This window comes from Theropithecus gelada, chromosome 19 (genome assembly GCF_003255815.1).
Source record: "Theropithecus gelada isolate Dixy chromosome 19, Tgel_1.0, whole genome shotgun sequence".
NCBI lineage: Eukaryota > Metazoa > Chordata > Mammalia > Primates > Cercopithecidae > Theropithecus > Theropithecus gelada.
The window spans coordinates 42,570,876-42,598,547 of NC_037687.1; the positions used below are offsets into that span (position 1 = coordinate 42,570,876).

The 27,672-nt window shown below is 42.2% G+C and overlaps 3 protein-coding genes across 10 annotated transcripts in view; 1 reads left to right on the forward strand and 2 right to left on the reverse strand.

Moving 5' to 3' along the window:
* Positions 1-1,124: 1,124 nt before the first annotated feature.
* Positions 1,125-22,392, reverse strand: LOC112612199 (zinc finger protein 570). Of its 6 annotated transcripts, XM_025366401.1 has the most exons (6): positions 22,204-22,392; positions 20,578-20,658; positions 19,750-19,833; positions 13,814-13,940; positions 13,387-13,482; positions 1,125-5,911 (listed from the first exon to the last, which is right to left on the reverse strand). In XM_025366401.1, the coding sequence occupies exons 1-6, from the start codon at positions 22,381-22,383 to the stop codon at positions 4,557-4,559; spliced, it is 1,923 nt and encodes a 640-aa protein (XP_025222186.1). In that variant the 5' UTR covers positions 22,384-22,392; the 3' UTR covers positions 1,125-4,556. The 6 variants fall into 6 exon arrangements, with proteins under 6 accessions (XP_025222186.1, XP_025222192.1, XP_025222187.1 ...); XM_025366407.1 differs by lacking the exon at positions 22,204-22,392 and having other exon boundaries at positions 13,328-13,482; positions 20,578-21,073; XM_025366402.1 differs by lacking the exon at positions 22,204-22,392 and having other exon boundaries at positions 20,578-21,067.
* Positions 20,865-27,672, forward strand: part of ZNF569 (zinc finger protein 569) — a 69,270-nt gene continuing 62,462 nt past the window's right edge. Inside the window, exons 1-4 of one of the 2 annotated variants that reach the window (XM_025366393.1) lie at positions 20,865-21,148; positions 22,808-23,014; positions 23,294-23,359; positions 24,622-24,785. The gene's annotated coding sequence lies outside the window, so the exon portion shown is untranslated. Of the gene's footprint in view, positions 21,149-22,391; positions 23,015-23,293; positions 23,360-24,621; positions 24,786-27,672 lie in introns of those variants that run through there. The other variant, XM_025366394.1, reaches the window with a different exon arrangement.
* On the reverse strand, positions 26,832-27,357 carry LOC112612202 (60S acidic ribosomal protein P1-like). Of its 2 annotated transcripts, none has more exons than XM_025366410.1 (2): positions 27,294-27,357; positions 26,832-27,249 (listed from the first exon to the last, which is right to left on the reverse strand). In XM_025366410.1, exon 2 carries the CDS (start codon positions 27,228-27,230, stop codon positions 26,886-26,888), a length of 345 nt encoding a protein of 114 aa, XP_025222195.1. In that variant the 5' UTR covers positions 27,231-27,249; positions 27,294-27,357; the 3' UTR covers positions 26,832-26,885. The 2 variants fall into 2 exon arrangements, with proteins under 2 accessions (XP_025222195.1, XP_025222196.1); XM_025366411.1 differs by having other exon boundaries at positions 26,851-27,083; positions 27,165-27,357.

Here is a 27,672-nt window from a genome sequence, read left to right on the forward strand (position 1 = left end):
TCAGTGTTGGATGTGGTGGACAAGCACTCTCCCTCACTCTGCCATCCTGTTTCTTGTTGATATTTTCAACCATTCAGGTATGGATGTCTGAGGCCTCTCTTTGACAGTGATAGACAATTTCCTTGATATTCTTAATTGCTTATTTTTCCATTGACTTATAAATGAGAAAAATATAAAAATGTGACGCTATCAACAAATTCTGCTGGATATTGATTATAATCACAGTGACTAAGTTAGGGATACATTTAAAAATCCAGAGTCTCTGTGTATTTGTTTCTGTATGCTGCCTATGTATCTGAAGTAAATTTGTCTCCACCGCCTGCTTCTACTTGTAACAGCCTCATGCCACTTCCCTTCCTGTTTCCTTTCACAGTATATTTTATAAAATAATAACTTTTACTAAATACTGCTGTAAATTTAACATGTATTATGACAAATGCATGTAACAGTTCCAAAACAAAGAATTACCTCCCTTTAACATCTGATAAAATTGAGTTCAGAAAGAATAGTAATTGGCCCAGAAAAATTCTGGACACTCAGATGGTACACAAAGGGAAATTAACAAATCATGGTGCATATACAATGGGGTCCTAAAAACAATAAGAATGATGATGGGAAAATTAGGCTTATAAAACCCTTAGCATAAAATGTCATTCTCAAACCAGTCACACATGGAAAGATAGTCTTAAAATTGTTAACAATGGTTGCCTCTGGAAATAGACCATAAATAAGCTTCTTTCTGAAGAAAATGGTGAATACAGGAATACCAGTGGCATGCCTGGGGAATAGTAAGAAAGTAACTGACAGGGCACAGTGGTTCACACCTGTAATCCCAGCACTTTGGGAGGTCGAGGCGGGCAGATCACCTGAGGTCAGGAGTTCAAGAGCAGCCTGGCCAACATGGCGAAACCCCATCTCTACTAAAAATACAAAAATTAGCTGGGCGTGGTGGTGCGTGCCTGTAATCCCAGCTATTTGGGAGGCTGAGGCAGGAGAATCGCTTGAACCTGGGAGACGGAGGTTGCAGTGAGCCAAGACCATGCCACTGCACTACAGCCTGGGCGACAGAGTGAGCCTCCATCTCAAAAAAGAAAAAAAAAAAAAAAACCTGATAAAAGCAAACATCATTTAAATGTTCTTTATTTTTTTTGCATTACGAAATAGTTTAAATATACAGAAAGACACAGAGAGTAAGAACCGACTCATATACTCACAGTCAGCTTTATCAAATTTTAAGAATTGGCTATACAGTATTTGCTTATTTTTAAAATAAATAAATAATGAAAGATATTTTCATTTGCATCCTTTCCCCAATCTCATTTGTCTTTCTCCCTGCAGGTCACCACTGTTCTGAATCTGATGATTATTTTATGAATTCTTCTAGATTCTTTTCATATAGTACTTAGCCATGAAAAATATACATAACACTAATTTGCATGTTTTGAAATTGTACATGTTATACTGTATTATACAAAATACTCTGTAGTTCAATTTCATTAATATTATTTTTGAGATTTACCCATGTTAACAGAAATATCTCTATCTATTTTAGTTTGCATTCTATCTTGTGTTTAACCTAATGGTTAGATTGCTTTCAACTTTTCATTCTCACAAACAATGCTGCAATGGACCATCATATATATCTCCTTGAAACACGAGGAGAGACTATGTAGAGGTTTAAACGTGGAATTGCTGGGTCAAAGGTTATTCACATCTTCTTTACTAGACATTGCCAAATTGTGCTAAATACAACTACTTCCAATAGCACCGTATGAGTGTTCCTATTGCTGCACATCTTTCCAGTAATTGCCACTCTAATGCTTTTGCCAATGTGATGATTTTGAAATAGTTCATTGTGATTTTATTTTGCATTTCCCTTACTACTAGTGAATCCCCTTACTACTAGTAATACCCCCAAATCCAATCTTTCTCTACTGGTATGAACCATCATCATATGCAGTTTCTACAAATAGAGTCGATAATTTTCTTGCTGCTCTTAAGAATTTATACCTCATAGATAAATTTCAGAACAAACTTGTGAAGCTAAAGGGCAAAAAAAAAAAAAAAAAAAAACAAACACTGAAACATTTTGGCTGGAATTGCAGTGAATTTTTAATTAGGAAGAATTGCCAACTTTATCTCTGTAGTCTAGGCTATATAATGTTCCTTGATTTATTTTCTTGTTACTCTTCAGTTTTCTGGGTTTAGAAAATCTACTGTTTTATATTTAAGTATTAATTTACATATCTCCACCTCTGGAATTTTACTCTGTGAGAATGTGGCCTTTGTATTGCTGTCATTTCCTCATACCTAAAACAGTGTATGACAAATAGTAGTTACTCAATATTAACAGAATGAATGTCTATATTAATATTTGTATATCTGTCTGTTGTTTTCTTCCCTTAATCCCCTTTTGATTTCAATTTTGCAACCACTGGATAAAAAATTTTAAAACTTTACATTTTTCTATAGTATGGAACCCTTTACATGCCTTCTAAATTACCAGAATTCAACCATATAATTACCTGGGTATGGTGCTTTTTTCTCTTTTTTGAGATGGAGTCCCGCTCTGTTGCCCAGGTTCGGGGGCAGTAGCACGATCTCAGCTCACTGCAACCTCTGTCTCCTGGGTTCAAGCAATTCTCTTGCCTCAGCCTCCTTAGTGGCTGGGATTACAGGTGTGTGCCACCACACTTGGCTGATTTTTGTATTTTTAGTAGAGACAGGGTTTCACCATGTTAGGCAGGATGGTCTCCAACTCCTGACCTCATGATCCACCCACCTCAGCCTCCTAAAGTGCTGGGATTACAGATGTGAGTCACTGTGCCCAGCCAGGGTGTGGTGCCTATTTAAGTGGACCACGTGAATTTCTATGTTTATTAATTTTTTGTTGTTGTTGTTAATTGTAACCATTTCTATTCCTTCCTTGATCTAAATATAGGTTCTGCATTCTTCCCAGTGAATTCTATTTTTCTTAATTGGCTTATCCAATTCATTATCTTTAGAAACTTCCTAAGACTGGCTATCAGTGTTATAGTTCCACTACCTAAGTTTATATCCACTACTAAGCTACAGTACAAAGACTGCCATTTATGTTCTAAAATTTTTAGATTTTCCAAATTCCGAACTGGTGTTTTGCAGGAATGCTCTGCTTTGCCCAATAAGGAATCTTGTTTTGATTGTGAGGAGTAAATGATATATTGTAGAGTATGTAAGTTAATATATGTAGAGTATGTAAGATAGTGCCTGATGTGTAGTGGGCACTCAGTATATGTTAGCTATTATCCTTTATTGAATATCTGCTATATTTGACAGACTATATGAAATATTTTACATGCAAATTTCTCATTTAATATGCACCAGTCTACAACAGACACTATTTCACTTAATACTAACATTTCTACAGTACAGTATCCTGTATTATTCCTATTTTAAGATTTAAAGAAAACCCTGAGGTTTAGATAAGCAAATCGCTCAAAGTCACACAATGCCATAGTAGTGTTGGAGCTATGATTTTCCAGAATCTAAGCTCTTCGTCCTGGGAAGTGCCTAGTGCCCAAAGAAGAAGACTGGAATAAAATAAGGCTGAATGGTGTGTAAGAACCAAATAACAAAAAGCCTCGCAGACAATTTTAAAGGCTGTGAATATCAGTCTAAGAACAATAACAAGCAAAAAAAAAAAAAAAAAAAGTTTTAACTGGAGATAGTAATATGTGTTTTCTTTTCTGTTTTTTTTTTTTTTTGAGATGGAGTTTGCTCTTGTTGCCCAGGTTGGAGTGCAATGGTGCCATCTCAGCTCACTGCAACCTCTGCCTCCCGGGTTCAAGTGAAGCTCCTGCCTCAGCCTCCAGAGTAGCTGGGATTACAAGTGTGCACCACCACGCCTGGCTAATTTTGTATTTTTAGTACAGATGGGCTTTTGCCATGTTAATCTCAAACTCCTGACCTCAGGTGATCCGCCCACCTCGGCCTCCCAAAGTGTTGAGATTACAGGTGTGAGCCACCGTGCCCAGCCCATACGTTGTTTCTTATACTTTGAAAAGAACAGTTAGAGGCTGGGCGTGGTGGCTTATGCCTGTAATCCAGGCACTTTGAGAGGCCGAGACAGACAGATCGCTTGAGATCAGGAGTTCAAGACCAGCCTGGCCAACATGGCAAAACCCCATCTCTACTAAAAAATACAAAAATTAGCCAGGCATGGTGGTGCATGTCTGTAGTCCCAGCTACTCGGGAAGCTGAGGCACAAGAATTGCTTGAACCCTGGAGGCGGAGGCTGGGAGTCAGAGGTTGCAGTGAGCTGAGATCATCCCACTGCACTCCAGCCTGGGCAACAGAGCAAGACATTGTCTCAAAAATAAAAAAAAAGTTTTAAAAAGAAAGAAAAAGAAGATCAGTTTGAGTGCATTGTGGGAAATGGACTTAAAGGTAGCAAAAATAAATACAGGAAGACCTGTTTGAAAGCTATATTAGTAATCAGAGTGAGATGAATCGGACCAAGGTGACAACATTAAAGATAAAAAGGAGTACAAATTCTAGAAACATTTAGGACTCAGGATCTATAGGGCTTGGTGATTGACTGGGTTGGGTGGTGACAGTGACTCCCCAGTGTGAATTCTCTGGTGATGAGCAAGGTGTGCATGCTGCCTGAAGGTTTTTTTGCATTCCTTACATTCATAGGGTCTCTCTCCAGTATGAATTCTCTGATGTTGGGCAAGGGATCCACAGTAACTAAAAGCCTTTCCACAAACAGTACATTCGTAAGGTTTCTCTCCAGTATGAACTCGCTGATGTTGAGTAAGGGACGAGTCATTGCTAAAAGCCTTCCCACATTCGATACATTCATAGGGTTTCTCTCCAGTATGAACTCTTTGATGCTGAGCAAGGTAGGCAATCTGGCTGAATGCTTTTCTACATTCCTGACACTTATAAGGCTTTTCTCCAGTATGAATTCTCTGATGTTGAGCAAGGTGTGAATTCTGGCTGAAGGCCTTCCCACATTCCTTACATTCATAGGGTCTCTCTCCAGTATGTATTCTCTGATGTACAGTAAGGTATGCACGAAGGCTAAATGCTTTCCCACAGACATTACATTCATAGGGTTTCTCTCCTGTATGAACTCTCTGGTGTTGAGCAATGGATGATCTGTTGCTAAAAGCTTTCCCACATTCGATACATTCGTAGGGTTTCTCTCCTGTATGAACTCTCTGGTGTTGAGCAAGGTAGGCAAACTGACTGAAGGCTTTTCGACATACCTTACATTCATAAGGTTTTTCTCCAGTATGAACTCGCAGATGTTGAACTAGATGTGCATTCTGACTGAAGGCTTTCCTACATTCCTTACATTCATAGGGTTTTTCTCCAGTGTGAATCCTCTGATGCTGAACAAGATTTGATCTCTGGCTGAAGGCTTTTCCACACTCTATACATTTATAGGGTTTCTCTCCAGTATGAATTCTTTGATGAAGAGTAAGGGATGAACTCTGGCTGAAGACTTTTTCACAGTCATTACATTTCAAAAGTTTCTTCTCTGCACAGACACTCTTGGGCTTAATAGCCATTAAATTTTTTTTAAAGCTTCTCTTTTGTGTGTCATGTTTATGTACTTTCTCCTCTTTGGGGATTATCTTTTGTGTACAAAGCAGTGGGTACTGATGAAAACTTCCCCAAGATTTATATTCTTGTTCTCTTTCATCAACAAGGGGTTCTTCATGAGTGATTATCTCTTCCTTGAAACACGCCTTCTGATTCCCTGGTTGCCTTTCAAAATAGCCCTCACATTTCCACTCTTCTTTCAAACTGGAGTATTCGAGGTTATAGCTTGTAAGTGTTTCTATTATCTTCTGGGATTGATGTTCTTCATAAAAGTCCTGCTTTGGGGTTAATTCTTCAGTCTCACATATAGGCTCCCAGCCTGAAAAGTAATAATAAGAAAAAATGTCTCCTCTCTGAGTATCAAAAAGTATATTTAAGAAAGTACATCTGTAAAGTAAAATATGTGAATTAAATAGCAAAACCCACAGGAACATTGGCTTTTGCAGTTCTGAAGTATACAAGAAGAGAAACTGAAAACAGGTCATACAGAAACCTAAGAAGAAATAATTAGAGTTATAAAAGAAAAATCAATAAATCTCAGGGCAGGAAGAAATTAGAGATGTGGTCAGAGCTGGTTACAATTTTATGCCTGTGTTAATAAAATAGACACTGAAATAGTCTCCACTCTTTTAGCTGCTTCATTCAAGAACATTCATTGAACAAATATTTACCTTTTGCCAGATACTATTCTGATGCTTTTAATATCACAAAACAAAGATCATTACCTTCAAGGATGTTATTTTCTTAGAAGAGACATAAAATAAGTGATAAATAAGTAAATTTCATTTTATGTTAGAAGATACTAAGTGCTTCAGAGGAAGAAAATCAGGGTAGGGGATGTCATGGGTACTGATGAAATTAGAGCTAGGAATCATTAATAAGTTAACATTTAAGCAAAGATTTGAAGAAAGTAAAGAAGTCAGTCAGTCATTCAAGTCTCTGGGGAAAAAGCATTCAGGGAAGAGGTAGCAGCTGGTTCAAAGGCCCAAAAGTAGAAGCATGTCTACTATGTCTGGGGAATATTAAGAAGGCCAGTGTGGCTATAGAGTGAGTAGTAGGATATAAAGTCAGCAGGTAAAAGGTAATGAGATTATTTAAGCTTCACAGGCCTTCGAAGGGAATTTGGCTTTTACTCTGAGAAGGAGAGTGTATTAGTTCGTTTTCACGTTGTTATAAAGACACTACCTGAGACTGGGTAATTTATAAACAAAAGAGGGTTAATCGACTCACAGTTCTGCATGGCTGAGAAGGCCTCGGGAAACTTACAATCATGGCAGAAGGTGAAGGGGAAGCAGGCACCTTCTTTACAAGGTGGCAGGAGAGAAGGAGAGAGAGAGAGAGAGGGAGAAAGGGAGAGAGGGAGAGGGAGAGAGAGAGAGAGAGACAGAGAGAGAGAGAGACAGAGAGAGCGAGCAGGAGAAACTGCCACTTTGAAACCATCAGGTCTCATGAGAACTTCCTCACTAGCATGAGAACAGCATGGGGTAAATTGCCCCCATCCAATCACTTCCCACCAGGTCCCTCCCTCAACACATGGGGATTACAATTCAGGATGAGATTTGGATGGGGACACAGAGTCAAACCATAACACATGGTAATATAGTTCCATCCAAATCTCATGTTGAAATGTAATCCCCAGTGTTGGAGGTGGGGCCTGGTGGGAGGTGACTGGATCATGGGGGTGGAGTCCTCATGAATGGTTTAGTATCATCCTGTTGGTACGGTCATGATAGTGAGTGAATTCTCATGAGATCTGGTCCTTAAAAGTGTGTGGCACCTCCCCCCTCTCTCATACGCTCCTGGCTTTTGCCAAGTGATGTGCCTGCTCTCTGTTCACCTTCTGCCATAATTGGAAGCTTCCTGAGACCTCCTCGGAGGAAGATGCCACTATGCTTCCTGTACAGCCTATAGAACTGACAGCTAATTAAACCTCTTTTCATAGAAATTACCCAGTCTCAGGTATTATATTTCTTTATAGCAGTGCAAGAACGGCCTAACACAGATGGAGACCCACTGAAATGGTTTGAGTAGAGCAGTAACAGCTGGTTGCTATTCCATGAAGTCAACACAAAATGTGGTATATACATACAATAGATTATTCAGCCTTAAACGAGAGGAAATTCTGACATATGCTATAATACAGATATAATTTGAGGACATTACAGTAAGTGAAATAAGCCAGTCACAAAAGGACCAATATTGTATGATTCCACTTATATGAGGTACCTAAAGTAGTCCGGCAATATAGCAGACTAGTTTTATAATGACAAATCTTCCTGGTACAAAAAAGCTTATGATTTTGTAGAAATAGAAAAACTTTCTTTTAGCTGCATTACCAAGCTGGCAGGAAACTAAGGTAAACTCTCAAAGATCAAACAGACTCTAGAAGGCACTTTCAAGTAAGTAAGGTGGAACTGAAGCTGGGAGCATCAATTTATGCCTGGTGAGTTTGGTCTTAGGCACATCTAACTGGAGTTTTAGGAAAAACAAACACAGAGAATGGGAAAGTGATAATATGTGAAGAGATAACAGCTGGTAATTACCCAGAGTCCATTAATGGTCAGATAAAAAAAAATCACAATAAATCCCAAGTATAGCAGCTGAAATTGACATCTAGATACATCACATTGAAAATGTAGAATAACCAGGGCAAGAAGAAAGTTCTTGAAAGTTGCAAGGAAGAATATATTAAGAAAACTGACTTTTCAAAAGCAAGAACAGAGGCCAGAAAAGCATGGAATGGCATCTTTAAAGCACTCATAAAAATAATCTGTTGCCGGGCACAGTGGCCCACGTGTGTAATCCCAGCACTTTGGGAGGCTGAGGCGGGTGGATCACCAGGTCAGGAGTTTGAGACCATCCTGGCCAACATAGTGAAACCCCCATCTCTACTAAAAATACAAAAAATTAGATGGGCACGGTGGCGCGCGCCTGTAATCCCAGCTACTCGGGAGGCTGAGGCAGGAGAATTGCCTGAACCCGGTATGGGGAGGTTGCGGTAAGCCGAGATCATGCCACTGCACTCCAGCCCAGGCGACAGTGCAAGACTCCATCTCAAAAAAATTAAAAAATCTGTCAATCTATGACTGACAAGGAAACAAAACAATAACAACAATATAAGTTTATATGAATAGTATATCTCTAAAATATTTATAAGGAAATTACTTCAGGAAAAAGTTCTGGGATAGAATGGTGAACAAGGAAAATGACAAACGTGAAATTTTTTTTTTTTTTTTTTTTTTTTGAGACAGAACCTTGCTTTGTCACCCAGATTGTAGTGCAGTGCCACGTTCTCAGCTCACTGCAGCCTTGAACTCCTGGGCTCAAGCAATCCTCCCACCTCAGCCTCCCAAGTAACTGGAACTACAGGCACACACCCCCATACCCAGCTAATTTTTGCATTTTGTAGAGACGGAGTTTTACCATGTTGCCCAGGCTGGTCTCAAACTCGTGGACTCAAGTGATCCACCTGCCTTGGCCTCCCAAAGTGCTGGGATTACAGCCATAAGCCACCGCACCTAGCCAAAAGTGGATAAATCTAAACAACACTAAATGTAATAATGGTCTATTATATAACTTCATAAAGCAAAATAATAGTTTATGGCATTGAAGAAAAACAAGGAATAACTGAAATGAGGGTAAGTTAAGACAGTCTAAGGTTCTTGTATTTTTTTTTTGAGATGGAGTTTTGCTCTTGTTGCCCAGGCTGGAGTGCAGTGGCGCCATCTCGGCTCACTGCAACCTCCGCCTCCTGGGTTCAAGTGAATCTCCTGCCTCAGCCTCCGGAGTAGCTGGAACTGCAGGCGCATGCCACCATACCCAGCTAATTTTTGTATTTTTAGTAGAGATGGGGTTTCACCATCTCGGCCACGCTGGTCTCGATTTCTTGACCTCGTGATCCGCCCGCCTCAGCCTCCCAAAGTGTTGGGATTACAGGCGTGAGCCACCACACCCAGCCATAAATGTTAGATTTTTCTAAGGTAACCAGTACAGAATAGAAATAGATTGTATATCATTCAAATTAGGAGATGGAGAAAAACCAAGAAACAAGAAAAATTTGAAAAGGTACAATTTCTAAAAGAAAGTGAGACAGTGGAAAATAAATCCAAGTCTATTAACAGTACCAAAACATTTAATAGACCACCATCATTTGGTTAAAAGATAAAGGTTATCAGACTGAATTTTAAAAAATGTTTATCCAAATACTGCTTATAAGAGAAACACATGGCAAGCTCAGAGAATAAAGGAGTAGAAAAAAACTACATCAAGTAAATATTAACAAAAGGCAAATAAAGCTATAACAATATTATGTGAACTTTTTTGCTTAATCAGATAATCACGAGATTTAAAGAGAGTAACAATAACATAAGAAAAAATTCTCTAGAAAAAGAAAACATTCTAAAAACATATGACCAAATAAAATACCTTCAAAATACAAAAAATCTGCTGTTACAATTATGAGAAAAAAATTTATGATTTACCACCAGAGTAGAAGTTTCTTTAACATGTCTCCCAGTAACTGATTGCTCAAAGACATTTTTTAAAAATCCATAAGGACACAGATTTGACCAGCACAGTTAATGAGCTTAATCTAATGAGCATATATCAAACACTGTATTCAATAACCAGAAAATACATATTATATTCAAGGACACATAGAATATTCACCAAAACTAGCCCTAAGAAATAAAGCAAGTCTCAAAATACTTTCAAAAAATGTATATTAAAGAGATCCCATTCTCTAACCATCATGCAATTAAACAAGTACCAAACAAAAGCCTTCAATTTCAAACTTCTAAATAATTCACGGATCAAGAGATCATTGAGAACTAGAAAAATAATGGACAACTTCATCTAATAAGTTTGGAAACTTACATCAAAACTAAAAATATTTAGAAAAAAATACCCTAATTGACTCCAGGAGAAATAGAAAATCTAGAATTTTAGAACATACCAAGTTGAATGATTACTTTAAATTCTTTTAACAATAAAAATTCCAGGCCAAGATGAACAAAGTTCTACCAAACATTCAAAAAACAAATAATTTTTATTTTTCACAAATGTTTCTAAAGAAGAAAAAGAGAATTTACGAGAATAATCAACCTTGATTCTGAAATCTGACAAGAAGGGAAAACTGAAGGCCAAATTAATAAATACAGATGCAAAACACCCAAACAAAACACTGGCAAATAGTAACTAGCAAAAAATGGAAAAGATATAAAAAGATGGGTTTATCTTGGGAATGCAATGTTGGTTTAACATTTGAAAATGTCTGTAAATTACCACATTAAGAGGTGAAAAACTAAAACCTGGTAAGAGGTAAAATCACCTACAGATGGAGAAAAACATTTGGTAAAACTCAAAAGCTTTCCACAATGAAACTCTAGCAAACAGGAAAGAAAGGGTATGTACCAAAAACTTTTAAACATCACAGTTATCAAAAAACAAAATATTAAAGTATTCTTATTAAGACCAGAAGTGGCCGGGCGCGGTGGCTCAAGCCTGTAATCCCAGCACTTTGGGAGGCCGAGACGGGTGGATCACGAGGTCAGGAGATCGAGACCATCCTGGCTAACACGGTGAAACCCCGTCTCTACTAAAAATACAAAAAAATAAGCCGGGCGAGGTGGCGGGCGCCTGTAGTCCCAGCTGCTCGGGAGGCTGAGGCAGGAGAATTGCGCGAACCCGGGAGGCGGAGCTTGCAGTGAGCGGAGATCTGGCCATTGCACTCCAGCCTGGGCGACAGAGTGAGACTCCGTCTCAAAAAAAAAAAAAAAAAAAGACCAGAAGTGGACAAGAATGCCTGTTATCACAACTTCGATTCATATTATACTGGAGATACAACAAAGGCAACCGAAAAAGAAATTAAGCTATAAGAATTGAAAATGAAGAAATTGCCATTATTCACAAACATGTCTACTCATACATAAAATCCAAACATATCTAAAAATATTAGTATTAACAGGAGAGATTGGCAAGGTTGCTGGATATAAGATCAATGTATATAAAGTTAACTTCATTTCTATATATGAGCAACAAACAGAAAATATAGATAACATTTAACACAGCAATTAAACTAATATGTTTAATGTTTACAATTAATCTAACAGAAGATGTGCATAGCCTTTTTTGGAGAAAATTATAAAACATTGAAAAAAGTAAAAAAACCTAAATAAATGGAGAGCTATACCATGTTAATGAATTTTTTAAATTTCCAGAATTGATTACAGAATAAAATTTGAATCAAAACTTAAAATTGGAATCAAAACTTAACAGCATTGTGTTGTTTTCTGATCAAAATTTACAAGTTGACCCTAAACTTTATATTGATGGCCAAAAGGCAAACAAGAAATTCTAAAGAATTTAAACAAGCTGTAGAGATGTTCCCTAGCAGATAATTATCGTTCTAAGAAACTATTTTTATTAAGATAGTGTGGCACTAGTATAAAGAAAAAGAGATCAATGAAATTGAATAAAGTTTAAAGTTATAACCATAAAAAGACTTAAACTTGATATATTAAGAGGTAACATTCAGGAAAACAGGCAGAGGGAGCATTTATTTAAAAAATTTCTGGGACAGAAATTAAATTCTTTTTTTTTTTGAGACAGAGTCTCATTCTGTCGCCCAGGCTGGAATGCAGTGGCCAGATCTCAGCTCACTGCAAGCTCCGCCTCCCGGGTTCACGCCATTCTCCTGCCTCAGCCTCCCGAGTAGCTGAGACTACAGGCGCCCGCCACCTCACCCGGCTAGTTTTTTGTATTTTTTAGTAGAGACGGGGTTTCACCGTGTTAGCCAGGATGGTCTTGATCTTGTGACCTCGTGCCCGTCTCGGCCTCCCAAAGTGCTGGGATTACAGGCTTGAGCCACCGCGCCCGGCCAAGATACAGAAATTAAATTCTTATTTAACATAATCCTCAAAAATAAGTTCCAATTGGATTATGGACCTAGATATAAAAGGACAATCTTTAAAAGACTATTTTCGGATATCTATATGAACTCAGAACATAGAAGGTTTCTTAAAGTATCAAAAACATAAGCTACAGGCTGGGTGCGGTGGTTCATGTCTGTAATCCCAGCACTCTGGGATAGCAAGCAATGAATTCTGCAGTGGGTGTCCTCTACCTCAGCTCTATCTACCTGGAGATAGCATCAGATGCTTCAGGTTGAAGACTCAGTCCCCAAGACTGCCTACACTTCTGATGCTCTGTAGAGCTCAAAAATTTGTAAGATGCCAGGTGCAGTGGCTCATGCCTGTAATCCCGGAACTTTGGAAGGCCGAGGCAGGCAGATCACGTGAGGTCAGGAGTTTGAGACCAGCCTAACGTGGAGAAACCCTGTCTCTATTAAAAATACAAAAATTAGCTGGGCGTGGTGGTGTGTGCCTGTAATCCCAGCTCCTCGGGAGGCTGAGGCAGGAGAATCACTTGAACCTGGGAGGCAGGGGTTGTGGTGAGCCGAGATCATACCACTGCACTCCAGCTTGGGTGACAGAGCGAGACTCCATCTCAAAAAAAAAAAAAAAGTTTTTAAGACTAGTAAAAGATTTTTTAAAGACTGAGAGGCTTATGAAACTGAGAGGGAATGGGACTTACTAGAAAGGAGATAGGAAAGTGAGAGAAGTGAAATAATTAAAAATAAGAAATGTGGGAGAACATCCTAAATGGCCCCAAATTTTTATAAAGACCTAGAACATCTGAGAAGAATTTGGAAGCCTGAAGAGTGAAGAGGTGATACCTTTGAGTCAAGCTGAGCTGTCACGTGCAAAGATTTTTGCCAATTTCCTCTTCACTAACCTGAGCACAAGCCTTTTGTCAGCTCTCTCTTCACCATCCAGGGTGCTTTTCCTTGTTCCAACAATAGTATCACACTTGGTTTGGAAAAGCAAAGTCCTGCAATATATGAAAAAAAAGTAGAATTTGGTCATGCTGTGGATATTCCAGAACTCACATTCAATCCTTAGATCATCGGGGAAAAGGGAGTTTACAGTAAGCAAAAAAGAGAAATGTGTAAAGGACATGTATTAGAAGGATAAGGAAGATGAAGCTTCAGGCATAGGCCAAGAATATGTTCACTGCCAAATCCACAAACACTAACCCATTCATTTGGCATCGGCAGCAGACATTCAGCCAAACTTTGCAGATGTTATCCAAAAATTCACAATAGTGGTAGCAAAGAGCCCCTTTTGAGCAGAAGCTGAATTTTGCAAGAAGATATCCTTACCCAGTGATACTAAGATCCTGTAGTTCTCCAGCATCACATTACTATACAGGTGTCTTTGAGAAGAATCCAGACAATCCCATTCTTCTTGGGAGAAGTCTACAGCCACATCTCTGAAGGTCACCAACTCCTGAAATGAAATAAATGAAAGAACCTTCTCTCTTACTATATTCACCTCATTTCCTCTGCCCTAGGCACACTGGGCCCTCTCTGATATTACATTCTCAAATATGTAACCATGTTACCATATTTGTACTCAGGGCCTGTGTATGTCTCAGATTATTCCAGTATAAAATAGTAATGCTTCAACCCCAATTCCCTAACCCTCCACAGCACTTAATTATTTTAATCATTGCCCGTTCTTCACCCTCCTCAACTAAAATTTAAGCTCCATGAGGGCAGATTATGTTTTGGCTTTGGTCACTGCTTTATCCCCAGGTACAGAATAGAATCTGGCACACCTGAAGTATTCAAATATTGACTAAGTTGAATTAATCAATGAGTGGCTTGAAGAAAATTTCAAGAAGCTAGAAAGGGATCAAAAATAATCCCAGAAAGTATTCGCTGTATCTCTGACAACTGTACCAAACCAAGCAGAGCAGAGCATCAATTCCATTAAAATTCAAATACTTTAATGCAGAGTTCTCAAAATTTTGTGTAAAGAAATGGGTGTTCTACTCATAATATTGCTTCCGCCTATGGAGTTAGAAAAAGTTCTTAAAAACTTGACACTGAGCTGGGCTCATGCCTGTAATCCCAACACTTTGGGAGGGCGAGGTGGGTGGATCACCTGAGGTCAGGAGTTCGCGACCAGCCTGGCCAATATGGTGAAATGCTGTCTCTACTAAAAATACAAAAATTAGCTAGGCGTGGTGGTGCGTGCCTGTAGTCCCAGCTACTCTGGAGGCTGAGGCAGGAGAATCGCTTGAACCCAGGAGGCGGAGGTTGCAGTGAGCCAAGATTGTGCCACTGCACTCCAACCTGGGCAACAGGGCGAGACTCCATCTAAAAACAAAACAAAACAAAACGTGCTGCTGTGATGCTGCTGGATTCCAGGTTTCTATAATGTGACCACTTGCTGATGAAACAAACATTCATTATATGTGTATGTATTAATTTTTTACAAAATTAAAAGATGTGAACCTGGCAATGCAACTTTTTGCATTTGACACAGTTTTGTTACAGTTAAAGAAACTGTCTCTAGGCTGGGTGAGGTGGCTCACACCTGTAATCCCAGCACTAGGGAGGCCAAGGCGGGTGGATCACTTGAGGTCAGGAAGTTCCAGAACAGCCTGGCCAACATGGTAAAACCCTGTCTCTATTAAAAATATAAAAATTAGCTATATTTTATATATATTTTATATTTTATAGGTGCTATATATTATAGCACCTATAATCCCCAGTACTCGGGAGGCTGAGGCAGGAGAATCGCTTGAATCCGGGAGGCAGAGGTTGCGGTGAGCTGAGATTGTGCCACTGCACTCTAGCCTAGGCAACACAGCAACACTTTGTCTCAAAAACAAAACAAAACAAAACAAACTACCTCTACAGAAGCAAAATTCTTCAAGTTCAACACTCAGTAACCTTTTTTTTCACTTAATTATAGGAAGTAGGCAAATCTCTCCCTCTCTGCTCCTGTTAACAATGCTTCCTGTTTTCCTTAGCTTATATAAATACATACAATAAATGTGTAAATATTTATATACGACATACATACTTTCCACTGATGCTTTATAGTCAACAAAAATAATTTCTATGTCAATATAGGAGTTTACATTCTGATCTTAAAATATTTGACCCCTAACAAATGATAATACTTGGTTTCAAAATCCATTCACAATTATCATCAAACCAGTCTGAAGCAAAACTACAGTTCCCACTCTTTCCTGTTTTCTTTTTGCCCTTAAAGAAACATGGCTTCCAGCTGAGAGGATGACTTCCCCTAACGCCCTGTCACTGATGAATGTTTTCTTCCCCACATTCCTTGTACCACAGCACTTGAAGGTGAGGCAGGTCACCTCTTTGCTCTTGTTTCCAAAATATTTCCTCCTCCCTAAAAGACATCTAGTTTTAAACCTCATGAAATTAGAATGTGTCAATCACAATCCTTCCTTGTGATAGGTATCTACTAATTCCTGATAGATACCAGTTCTCTGTCATTCCTTAAATTCTTCAGCATCTGACTCACTGTCACTCTCTTCAATGCCATTCCTATCATTCTATGGTCACTTCGATATCCACATAAATAATACTCCCTACAACCTGGCCTCTTAGTTCTGTGACCCCTCTCTCACTTAGTCTTATCCTCTACGCTTCTACAGTCATTCATTTCCATGGTCATAACCCAGACCTTGCCAGTACCAGTCAATACCAAACCCTTCATAACCTCAATTACCCCACTCTGACTTCCACCTCCTATATCTCAACTGTTGCCCTGTGGTACCCCAAACTGGATAGTTTCTTGACTCCACCAGAAGTCAAATTCTGGAGAAGTACAATTTATTGTTCTTACCACTTTTTACCACTTTTTCACTGTTCCTCATCCCTGAGTACCCTCACTTCCCAGCACAACCATCTGTTATAATCACCCCCTGCATATGCCCTTGCCTTCCCTGCCCCTCTCTCACTTAACTGTACTCACTTGGTTAAACTGCAGCCATCTTTCTGCTTACTCTGTGCCTGTACCCTGCATAGCTGAACTCTGCTGGAGAAAATCATACCAACCATGCAAATTAGTATCACTTTAAATTCATGATCACTTAACCTCAAGTGGGCCGAAATGCTGCATGATACATTTCCCTAGTCCATTCATCCCTTCACTCTGCTAAATGACCATTTGATACTATCCCCTCTCTCCTCACACCTTCAAGATCTCCTTTCCCATGCTCACTCTCAGCTGACAATCTTACTTTTTCTCTGAGAAAACAAAACCCATTGAAAGATAATTCCCACAAACTCCCACCACATCTACACATCCACCTGCACCTGTGCTTCTACACCCTAACATGCCCTTATTCCTATAACTGAACAACCCCTTTCCTAGAAAAGGCCAAACACTTAGCTCCTCTTACCTACTTAAGCACATTGTTCCAGCAATTCCCTTTTCTCTATTCATCTTCAAATCTCCCTTTCTACTGAATCTTTAGCATCAGCCTGGCAACATATATCCATCTTTCTGAAACTTTGTCAATTATGACTTTCTCCTTCAGTTACCACCCATTTCTCTCCTTCTTTTTTTTTTTTTTTTTTTTTGAGACAGAGTTTTGCTCTTGTTGCCCAGGCTGGAGTGCAATGGCACAATCTCAGTTCATTGCAACCTCCACTTCCGAGGTTCAAGTGATTCTCCTGCCTCAGCCTCCCGAGTAGCTGGGATTACAGGAATGTGCCACCACGCCTGGCTAATTTTTTGTGTTTTTAGTAAAGATGGGGTTTCCGCATGTTGGTCTGACTGGTCTCGAACTCCCTCACCTCAGGTGATCCGCCCGCCTTGGCCTCCCAAAGTGCTGGGATTACAGGAGTGAGCCACCACGTCCGGCTCTCTCCTCTTATAGCTAAACTTTTTTTTTTTTTTTTTTTTTTTTTTTTTGAGACGGAGTCTGGCTCTGTCGCCCAGGCTGGAGTGCCGTGGCCGGATCTCAGCTCACTGCAAGCTCCACCTCCTGGGTTGATGCCATTCTCCTGCCTTAGCCTCCCGAATAGCTGGGACTACAGGCGCCCGCCACCTCACCTGGCTAGTTTTTTGTATTTTTTAGTAGAGATGGGGTTTCACCGTGTTAGCCAGGATGGTCTCGATCTCCTGACTTCGTGATCCGCCCGTCTCGGCCTCCCAAAGTGCTGGGATTACAGGCTTGAGCCACCGCGCCCGGCCATAGCTAAACTTTTTGAAAGAGTTGTCTATGCTTTCTGTTATTTCTACCCACCCTCTGCCTATAAATAATGAACTCATACAACTTATGTATTAACAGCATCACTTTGGCTACTCCACTGAGAACAGACTAAAGAGAACAAGAGTGGAGGTAAAGAGAGAAGTTAGGAGAGTACCACAGTAACACAGGTGAGAGATGATGGTTCAGAACATAATGGAAGCAGTGGTGATACTAAAAAGTACTCTGGGCTGGATGCCGTGGCTCACGCCTATAATCCCAGTCTTTGGGAGGCCAAGGCAGGTGGATCACAAGGTCAAGAGAGAGAGAGACCATCCTGGCCAACATGGTGAAACCCTGTTGCTACTAAAAATACAAAAATTAGCTGGGCGTCATGGCGCATGCCTGTACTCAGGAGACTGAGGCAAGAGAATCGCTTGAACCAGGGAGAGGCGAGGGTTGCAGTGAGTCGAGATCATGCCACTACACTCCAGCCTGGCTGACAGAGCGAGACTCCATCTCAAAAAAAAAGTAATCTGATTCTGGATGTATTTTGAAGTCTCTGATTTCCTGATGGAAGATTTTTAGCTTAATCAGTGGAGCTAGGGAAGTACCTAAGAGTTTCCTAGTTGAGTTCCCTAATTCTATCCTTGTCCCATTCAGTTTATTCTCAGTAGCAGCCAGAGTGATCCTACCAAATGAAAATCAGTTCATGTCACTCATGTTCCAAAACCGCCAGTGGTTCGTTTCACTCCATTTGTAAGATGTTTGCATTTGAGATATCTCTTATGCAACCAAATGAAGATGTTAAGTAGGCAGTCAGGTATACAACTCTAGAGTTCAAGAGAGAGGTCTGGGCTGTGTACAGTTTGGTAGTTGTTGGCATATACATGGTATTTGAGGCTATGAGACAGGATGAGATCACCAAGGTAGTAAGTGTAGATAGAGAACAGGATGAGGGACTAAGCACTGTGACACCCAGTGGTAATGCGTGCTTACTAAAAATTAGAATGAATGAATGTTGTTTGGTTAGAAACTAGAGTGAGGAAGTTGGTCTGTATCCGTATCTGAGGGAACAGTATCCCAGGCAGAGGGAATAGCAAGTGCAAGGCCATGCATTAAGAATGTACTTACTGGCAGCCAGCCACGGTGGCTCACGCCTGTAATCCCAGCACTTTGACAGGCTGAGGCGGGCGGATCACGAGGTCAGGAGAACAAGACCATCCTGGCTAACATGGTGAAACCCCATCTCTCCTAAAAATACAAAAAATTAGCTGGGCATGGTGGCAAGTGCCTGTATTCCCAGCTACTCGGGAGGCTGAGGCAGAAGAATGGTGTGAACCCGGGAGGCGGAGCTTGCAGTGAGCCGAGATCGCACCACTGCACTCCAGCCTGGGGACAGAGAGGGATTCCGTCTCAAAACAAACAAACAAACAAACAAAAAGAATGTACTCACTGGCCAGGCCAAGTGTGGTAGCTCATGCCTGTAATCCCAGCACTTTGGGAGGCTGAGGCGGGCAGAACACCTGAGGTCTGGAGTTCGAGACCATCCTGGCCAACAAGGTGAAACCCTGTCTCTACTAAAAATACAAAAAATTAGCTGGGTCTGGTGGCACGTGCCTGTAGTCCCAGCTACTCGGGAGGCTGAGGCAGGAGAATTGTTTGAACTCGGGAGGCGGAGGTTGCAGTGAGCCCATATCGCGGCCGCTCCACTCCAGCCTGGTGACAGAGTGAGACTATGTCTCAAAAAAAAAAAAAAAAAAAAAAAGAATAAGAAAGAATGTACTCACCACATTACAAGGAAGCTAGTGTTGCTGGAACTGAGTGACTGAGTTAAAGACAGGGTGAGAAAAATTAGATGAAGTCAGAGGGACAGTCAGGGACCAGATTATGCAGGGCCCTGCAGGTCAAGACAAGGACTTAAGCATTTATCTTGAATAAGATGGGAATCCAGTGGAGAGTGTTGATAAGTGATATGACTGGTTACCCAGAAACGTTTCAGCAGAAGGAAAATTAGTATCTGCTTGTTCTGAAAAGCAGACAGGTATTCAGGAAATAGAGAAAACACCAACGCACCTGGTACATGGCTTTAAGAAGCCCAACAGCCATTCTTTCTCCCTCCTTGCTCTTCTCTTGGGAAATGGCAGTGGCCTCAGATAACTGAGATGGGGAAAAGAACATGAGAAACTAGACTTTTCTTGCAGCATCCAGAATCACCAGTCTAGACTTTTTAGGATTCTCTTTCCTGCTCTTGCAACCTTCCCTCCAATATGGAGAACATAATGGAGACCTAGGAGTTTGTTTGCATACAGTTTAACTCATGCCTAAATCATTTTCCAATTCCTTAGCTTAACACCAGATGTTCTAGGTTTTACAAATACAGACTCAGAGGAATGTAAGCTTTCACATAAAGACACAGAACTAATAAATAAGAGCACCAAGATCAAATAAAAGAGGACCTGACCCCACAATCCTCCTCTCCAATAAATCAGTGATTCTGAAACTTGGTGGCACATTGATATGACTTGAGCCGGCTTTAAAAGCCTCTCGGTGGCACACAGTCTCTCATTCAATGCCCCACATAATCAGAGTCTGAAAAACTACAGTGCCAACCACCGTCTTACCCACGCCACAGTCAGAGGCCATGGGTATGGACTGTCTCACACGGGCACCCTTTCCCATACCGGCAAGGCTCAGACACCAGGGTATCTATCACAAGCGACAGTCTCACAACCCAGTCACAAAGAGGCCGCGGGTATCGGCCCAACAAGGGGCAGCGAACACTCGCCCGCTCCCCCCCCAATTCACAGCCTCACACTCCACGGTGCCACTGACTCCCTCGCACCCAGTCACACAGGACGTGGACAGGCACACGCGGTGACAGCCTCGCACTACGGTACCAACCTCCACTTGCACCGGAGTCACACAGAGGGCCTGGGACGAGCTTCCGGAGAACCACACGCCACTCCTCAGCCCACTCCCTACCTGCAGAACAGAGCTGGGGGAAGAGTCCGTTCCCGCCCCAAAGGCTCGGGGAATCTTCGCTCGGATCACACCCCTACCCTGAGTTGGATGGAACCCAGCCCCTACGGGCCCGGAAAGAAGCGCCTCAGCTGCCTCCGCCCCCGGAGGACACAAAGGGACCGCGGGCCCAGCTCCCGCGGGGGCAGCTGGGAAACGTAGTCCGGAGTAGAAAAGGTCGCGGCGCCGTAGGGTCTGGCAGCAACAGGGCAGCTCCGCGCAGGGTTTGTAACACTGCCCCCTCCCCACCAGGTCCTCCCACGCTGGCCTCTTCCCCTGCCTTCCAGAGAGCCCGAAAGTCCGGATTCCCTGCAGCTCCGAGCCTGGCTGGGTCACAGGGACGGGACCCAGCGTTACACTACAGTGGCTGGTATGGTAGGCACAAGCGCTCCGCGCACCCCACTTAGCAACCAGGGCGGGGAGTTGAGAACCGCGGGTTGGCCGCAGGGAAAAGGTTTGTGCGTGGGAACGCGCTAGTGGCGCGTCTACTCAAAATTGGTGGGAGGCGAATTCCTAGAATTGTGCTGGATACCCGAAAAAAGTTGGGGGGGGGGCGAGGGTGCGAGGAGGCAAACTGCGCAAGCGTACTACACTCCTGGCAGCCTCCCACTGGCTACCCTTGGTCAGGTGCGGTGTCTCACGCCTGAAATCCCAGCACTTTGGGAGGCCGAGGCGGGCAGGTCACGAGGTCAGGAGTTCCAGACCAGCCTGACCAACATCGTGGAATCCCGTCTCTAATAAAAATGCAAAAGAATTAGCCGGGCGTGGTGGCACGCGCCTGTAGTCCCAGCTACTCAGGAGGCTGAGGCAGGAAAACTGCCTGAACCCGGGAGGCGGAGAGGCGGAGGTTGCAGTGAGCCGAGATCACGCCACTGCACTCCAGCCTGAGCGACAGAGCAAAAGTCCGTCTAAAAAAAAGAAAAGAAAGAAAAAGAGAAAAAACCGCCAGACCTCAAATGATCCGTCCGCCTTGGCCACCCAAAGTGCTGGGATCACAGGCGTGAGCCACCACGTCCGGCCTATTATCTCTTTATTAAAGGTATTAAGACCGGCCCCGTGCGGCTCTTGCCTGTAACCCCAGCACTTTGTGAGGCCCAGGCGGAGGATCGCTTGAGCTCAGAAGTTTGAGACCAGCCTGGGCAACATAGTGAGACCTCATCTCTAAGAATTAAAAAAAAAAAAAAAAAAATCAGCCAGGCGGGGTGTCCCGTGATTGTAGTCCCAGTTACTCGGAAGGCTGAGGCAGAGAATCGCTTGAGCCCGGGAGTTCGAGGCAGCAGTGAGCCAGCATCGCGCCGCAGCACTCCAGCATGGGTTAACAAAGTGAGGCTCTGTCTCAAAAAAAAAAAAAAAAAAAAAAAAAAAATTAAGACTAAAGGCATGGAGAAATTAAGTACCTAGTCTGAGATGACACAGCTAGTAAGGCCAAGTCTGTTTAGAATCCAGGCGGATTGGCCAAACTACTTTTCGCTCACGATCCCGGGTCATGAAATCCAGTAACATTGTCACTTCGAGAAGTCCAGAAAGAACAAATACATGCAAGGTCAGAATCAAACAGCCACGAGAATATAAAACGCGACCATGGTCACACAAAAGGTCGCATATTCGCACGACCTCAGATGTCACTGGACATGGTCTCTCGCCCGGGAAACCCCAAACTCCAAATTCGATGGCCGAAGTTTCACACATACAGTCACACAACGTCACTCCTCCCTGTTCTAGCCGCTGCCAGGACCTTAAGGCCCGGCCTTCACGGGCACTTGAGCTCTCACCACCTTCACCACGCCGTATTCTAGTCTCAGGTAGAAACCCGAGAAGACGGAACTAAACAGACTGAGCCAGGCTTCCTTCACGGACCCTGCGAACCTGCAGCTCCAGCCCACTGTAAGAAGGAAATGCCTTTTTGCAGGGGGAGAGGGGGGAGTAGGGCCGCGAAGGCCTCTGGGAAATGTAGTTCGGGGCAGGAAGCAGCGGAACGACTCGATTCTTCTCAGTACCAAGTTGCGCTCCCAATCTGAGAGCTGGGCTGGCAGGAGGCCGCTCCGGCAAAACCCTAGGCTGAGCTCCCCTACGCGGAGCTGTGAGCCCTGGAACGCCGTGGTCGGCTTCTCAGGACGCGCAAACGGGGAAGCCGGTCCCGCCCGGGTGAGCCGCGGGGGCCTCTGGGAAGCGTCTCCCCTGGTCTAACGGACCAAGGCTTGTGGCGCCCTCAGCCACCTACAGCCCCGGCCTCAGGGGCGCCTCTGTCCCAGCCCGCGCCGGCTGTGCCACTTCGGCAGCTTTACGTGTGGTTTCGGGGCCTGTGTCCGCGGGCTCGGTGGTGAGTCCTCCGGAAACCGCTAGCTCTGAGCGCCGGACTCTTTGTGCTGGGTGGGAGTGGGGGCCCGCGGACCCGATGCCCCAGTCTTTGGAAGAGGACGCCAGGCGGGGCGATGCCTGTGCCTGTGGTTCCCTGAGGCAGTGGGAGTGGCGTGCGAAGGACTGTGAGAGTCTGGCGTGAAGTGACTGTCATTTGCCAGACGTTTGTCTGGCTGAGTGTGGCCCCGGGAGCGTGTCCGTAAGCGGATTTCGTGGAGACGCTTTCCCTTTTATCTTTCAGTATGAACCTGCGTGCAAACATGCGTGACAGTGGGATCTTGAATGAATGAAAAACTGTTTTTGCAAGGTAGGGTGTGCTTGTGGGTGTAGATGTGTGACACTTGGCATTTCTGCCAGCGCTGCATGTCTTTGGCTATGGTCATTGGAAATAAGTTCTTTTTGTTTGTTTTCGTTTTGTTTTTGAGACGGAGTTTCGCTCTTGTTGCACAGGCTGCTGGAGTGCAATGGCGCGATGTCGGCTCACCACAACCTCTGCCACCCGGGTACAAGCGATTCTCCTGCCTCAGCCTCCCGAGTAGCTGGAATTACAGGCGCGTGCCACCACGCCTGGCTAATTTTGTATTTTTTGTAGAGAAAGGGTTTCTCCATGTGGGTCAGGCTGGTTTCGAACTCCTCACCTCAGGTGATCCACCCGCCTCGGCCTCCCAAAGTGCTGGGATTGCAGACGTGAGCCACGGCGCCCGACCGGAAATATGTTTTTATATGAAACATCGATAGCCTCAACACTTCACTTTTAATTTTATTTTCGTGTATTAGCTACATTGTTTTGTGTACGTACTAAACTCATTCTCCTCGTCCCCTACTCCACCTCATTTGGGGAGTAGAGTGGGGTGGAGAAAAATACAGAAAAGCTCGAAGAACAAAAATCATTCATAGTTCTACCAGCCATGCAACTACTGTCAAAATTTACTTTCCATCTTTTCACCCCCGCCTTTGTGAATACATACGTATGCGTTCATATGTTCTATATATGTGCATGATGGCTTCAAAATTGCAGTCACACTATACATACAACTCTGTAACCAACCTTTCTTATTTAACAATATATGATTGGTATCTTCCATTTAAACAATCACAAATTATGCCATCATTTTAAAGTATTTCATGGTATACGTTTACCCCTGCTGATGGGTGATTTGGTTCTCTCTAGCTTATTGAAAGTATAAACTGTGTGTTTATCAGCAACTATTTGGCACATGTTTTAATGTACTTTTCTAAATTTTTTGGAGGGGGAGCAGGCTCCTAAAAGTAGAATTGATAGGTCAAAATGTATGCTCTTATTAAAGGTTCCCTGAGCCTATCCAATTATTCTTCTGTAAAGTTCCAATAATCTGCAGTATTATTGGCATAAGATTGCCTATATCCTCATACACCATTGATAACAATGGATATTCTAAATAGTAGTAATCTTTGTTCCTCATTGCTATAAATTAATTAATTTACTATAAAACAATTGTTTGATTACTTACTGAAGTCAAGCATTTAAAAAATCTTTTGTGAATTATATGTTTTCTAAAGTAGCGTTCTGTTTTCAAATTTCTTTTCCAGAGTTCTTCATATATTAAGGATTCATTCATTCATAGACTCATCATTTATTGAACGCTGTCTGTGTAACAGGCACGATCCTAGGTGCTTGGGATATAGCAGTGAACAAGAGGCAACCCCCCTACTATCATGGTACTTACATTTTTGTGGGCCAGATAATAAACAAGGTAAGTAAATTAAATATGAAGTATATTAAATGGTGAAAAATACTAAGAAAAAATGTGAAGTGAGAGGATATTTAGAATTAGAGATGGGAGTCTGAGTTTTAGATGGGCTCTTCAGGGAAGGCATCCTGAAAAGGTAGTAATAAAGATATGAAGGAAGTAAAGGATCTATTTATGCATAAGTGAGGAAAGTTATTCCAGGCAGAGGGAACAGCAGTTGTAAAGGCTTTGAAGTGGCAACATGCCTGTTAGTGAAGAGGCTGGTGTGGCTGAAATAGAGTAATTGAAGGGGAGAGTAGTGGGAAAGAAGAGAAGAAAGGTAAGTGGAGGGGAGGAGGGCAGATCAGATTGGGCTTTATGGCCCGTAGTACTAATTTTGGCTTTTCCTCTGAGTGAGATGGGAAGCTGCCGGAGGGTTTTTGAGCATGGAAATGATACTATCTGCTTACAATTTAAGAAGATAGCTTTGGCAGCTCTGATGAGAATGGCCTATGGGAGGACAAATGAGGAAAAAGTGGGCAGGTCAAGGGAAGAAGCAGAGAGACCAATTAGGAAACTACAGTTGTGTTGCTTAATGATGGGTATCCATTCTGAAAAATACTTGGTTAGACAATTTTGTCCTTGTACGAACATCCTGGAGTGTACTTACACAACCTAGATGGTATAGCCTCCTGCAAACCTAGGCTGTATGGCATAGCCTATTCTCAGGCCACAAACCTGTACAGCATGTTACTGTACTGACTACCATAGGCAACTGTAACACAATGGTAAGACGTTGTGTATCTAAACATATCTAAACACAGAAAAGATACAGTGAAAATGCAGTATAAAAGATTAAAAATGGGCCAGGCGTGGTGGCTCATGCCTGTAATCCCAGCAGTTTGGGAGGTCAAGGTGGGCGGATCACGAGGTCAGGAGGTCGAGGCCATCCTGCCTAACAGGGTGAAACCCCATCTCTACTAAAAATACAAAAAATTAGCCAGGTGTGGTGGAACACTCCTGTAGTCCCAGCTACTCGGGAGGCTGAGGCAGGAAAATCACTTGAACCCGGGAGGCGGAGCTCACATTGAGCCGAGATTGTGCCACCGTACTCCATCCTGGGCAACAGAGTGAGACGCCATCTCAAAAATAAATAAATAAATAAATAAGATTAAAACTGGTACAGCTATATATATATATTTGTGTGTGTGTATGTGGTGGTGAGTGAATACGAAGGGTTAGGACATTAGTGTACACTACTGTTGACTTTATAAAAACTCTACACTTAGGCTACACTAAATTTATAAAAACATTTTTCTTTTTTCAGTAATAAATTAACCTTAGCTTACTGTAACTCTTTTACTTTATACACTTTTAAATTTTTTAAACTTTTTTACTCTTTTATAATAATACTTAGCTTAAAACACAAACATATTGTATAGCTGTACAAAAATATTTTCTTTATATCTTTATAAGCTTTTTTCTATTAAAAACGTTTTAACTTTTGAAACTCCTTTGCTGAAAACTAAGACACAAACACATTAGCCTAGGCTTACACAGGGTCAGGATCATCAATATCACTGTCTTCCACCTTCACATCTTGTTCCGCTGGAAGGTCTTCAGGGGCAATAAATATGCATGGAACATGCAGGAAACAAAAAACATGCATTGTTATTGTTATCATCTCCTATGATAATAATGCCTTCTGGAATACCTCTGGAAGGACCTGCTTGAGGCTATTTTACAGTTCACTTTTTTTTTAAGTAGGATTATACTTTAAAATAACAAAAAGTATAGTATAGTAAATACATAAAGCAGTAACGGTCATTTATTATTTTCAAGTATTATGTACTATACGCATGATCAATAATCAATAATATTATCAAATACTAATACCATACACAACTGTATGTGCTATACTTTTATACCACTGGCAGTGCAGTAGGGGTGTTTTGTTTACATTAGCATCACCACAAACATCATAGAGTGTACTTATATAAACCTAGGTTACATGTGTAATGCATTGTGCTATGACGTTATGATGGTTATGACGTCACTAGGTGATAGGAATTTTTTTTTTTTTTTTAAAGTTCAGCTTTTTATTGAACACATTATAAAAGAGATTTACTCAAAAAGACCAAAGCCCATGTCATCATCAGACTCCTCGGATTCTTCTTTCTTTGCTTCCACTTTCTTCTCCTCAGCTGGAGCAGCAGCAGTGGAGGGGGCAGGACCTCCTGCTGGTGCAGCACCAGCTGCTGGAGCAGGTCCATCAGCCCCTACATTGCAGATGAGGCTCCCATTGTTGACATTGGCCAGGGCCTTTGCAAACAAGCCAGGCCAAAAAGGTTCAACATTCACACCGGCTGCTTTAATGAGGGCATTGATCTTATCCTCCGAGACGGTCACCTCATCGTCGTGCAGAATGAGGGCCGAGTAGATGCAGGCGAGCTTGGAGACGGAGGCCATAGCGCGGGCAAGTGTGGGACTGGCGCTGCCGGACGCGGTGCTAGTCGCCAGATGAAGTGAGGCCCTCACTCCAACGCGGCCTTAGCTTTCTCGGAAGGACCGAGCACCTTCGCGACAGCTGAGGAAAAAAGGCAGGAATTTTTAGCTTCATTAAAATCTTATAGGACCACTGGTTGTATATGTGATCTGTTGTTGGCTGAAATGTTGTTACGTAGCATATGATTGTATTGTAGTACTTTAGGGAAAAGATATTGGTGATCTGGACCAGAGTAGTAAAAATGGTGAGAAGTAGTCATGTACTAGATATAATTTAAAGGTAGAGCTGCCGTGATTTGCTGACAAACTGAGGCAGATTGTGAATGAGACAAGGTGACACAATATTGTTTTTATGAGTAACTTGAATGGAGGTGTCATTAACTGCGAAGGGGAACAATGTAGGAAA

Coding starts and splice junctions, on each gene's coding strand:
- LOC112612199 (XM_025366401.1), bottom strand. CDS start 22,383: ATGTGTGAAACTTCGGCCATCGAATTTGGAGTTTGGGGTTTCCCGGGC. Junction 19,834..20,577: donor TGACTCCGGTGCAAGTGGAG/GTTGGTACCGTA, acceptor TCCCCATCTCAG/TTATCTGAGGCCACTGCCAT. Junction 5,912..13,386: donor GACAAAAGGCTTGTGCTCAG/GTTAGTGAAGAG, acceptor ATTACTTTTCAG/GCTGGGAGCCTATATGTGAG.
- LOC112612202 (XM_025366410.1), bottom strand. CDS start 27,230: ATGGCCTCCGTCTCCAAGCTCGCCTGCATCTACTCGGCCCTCATTCTG.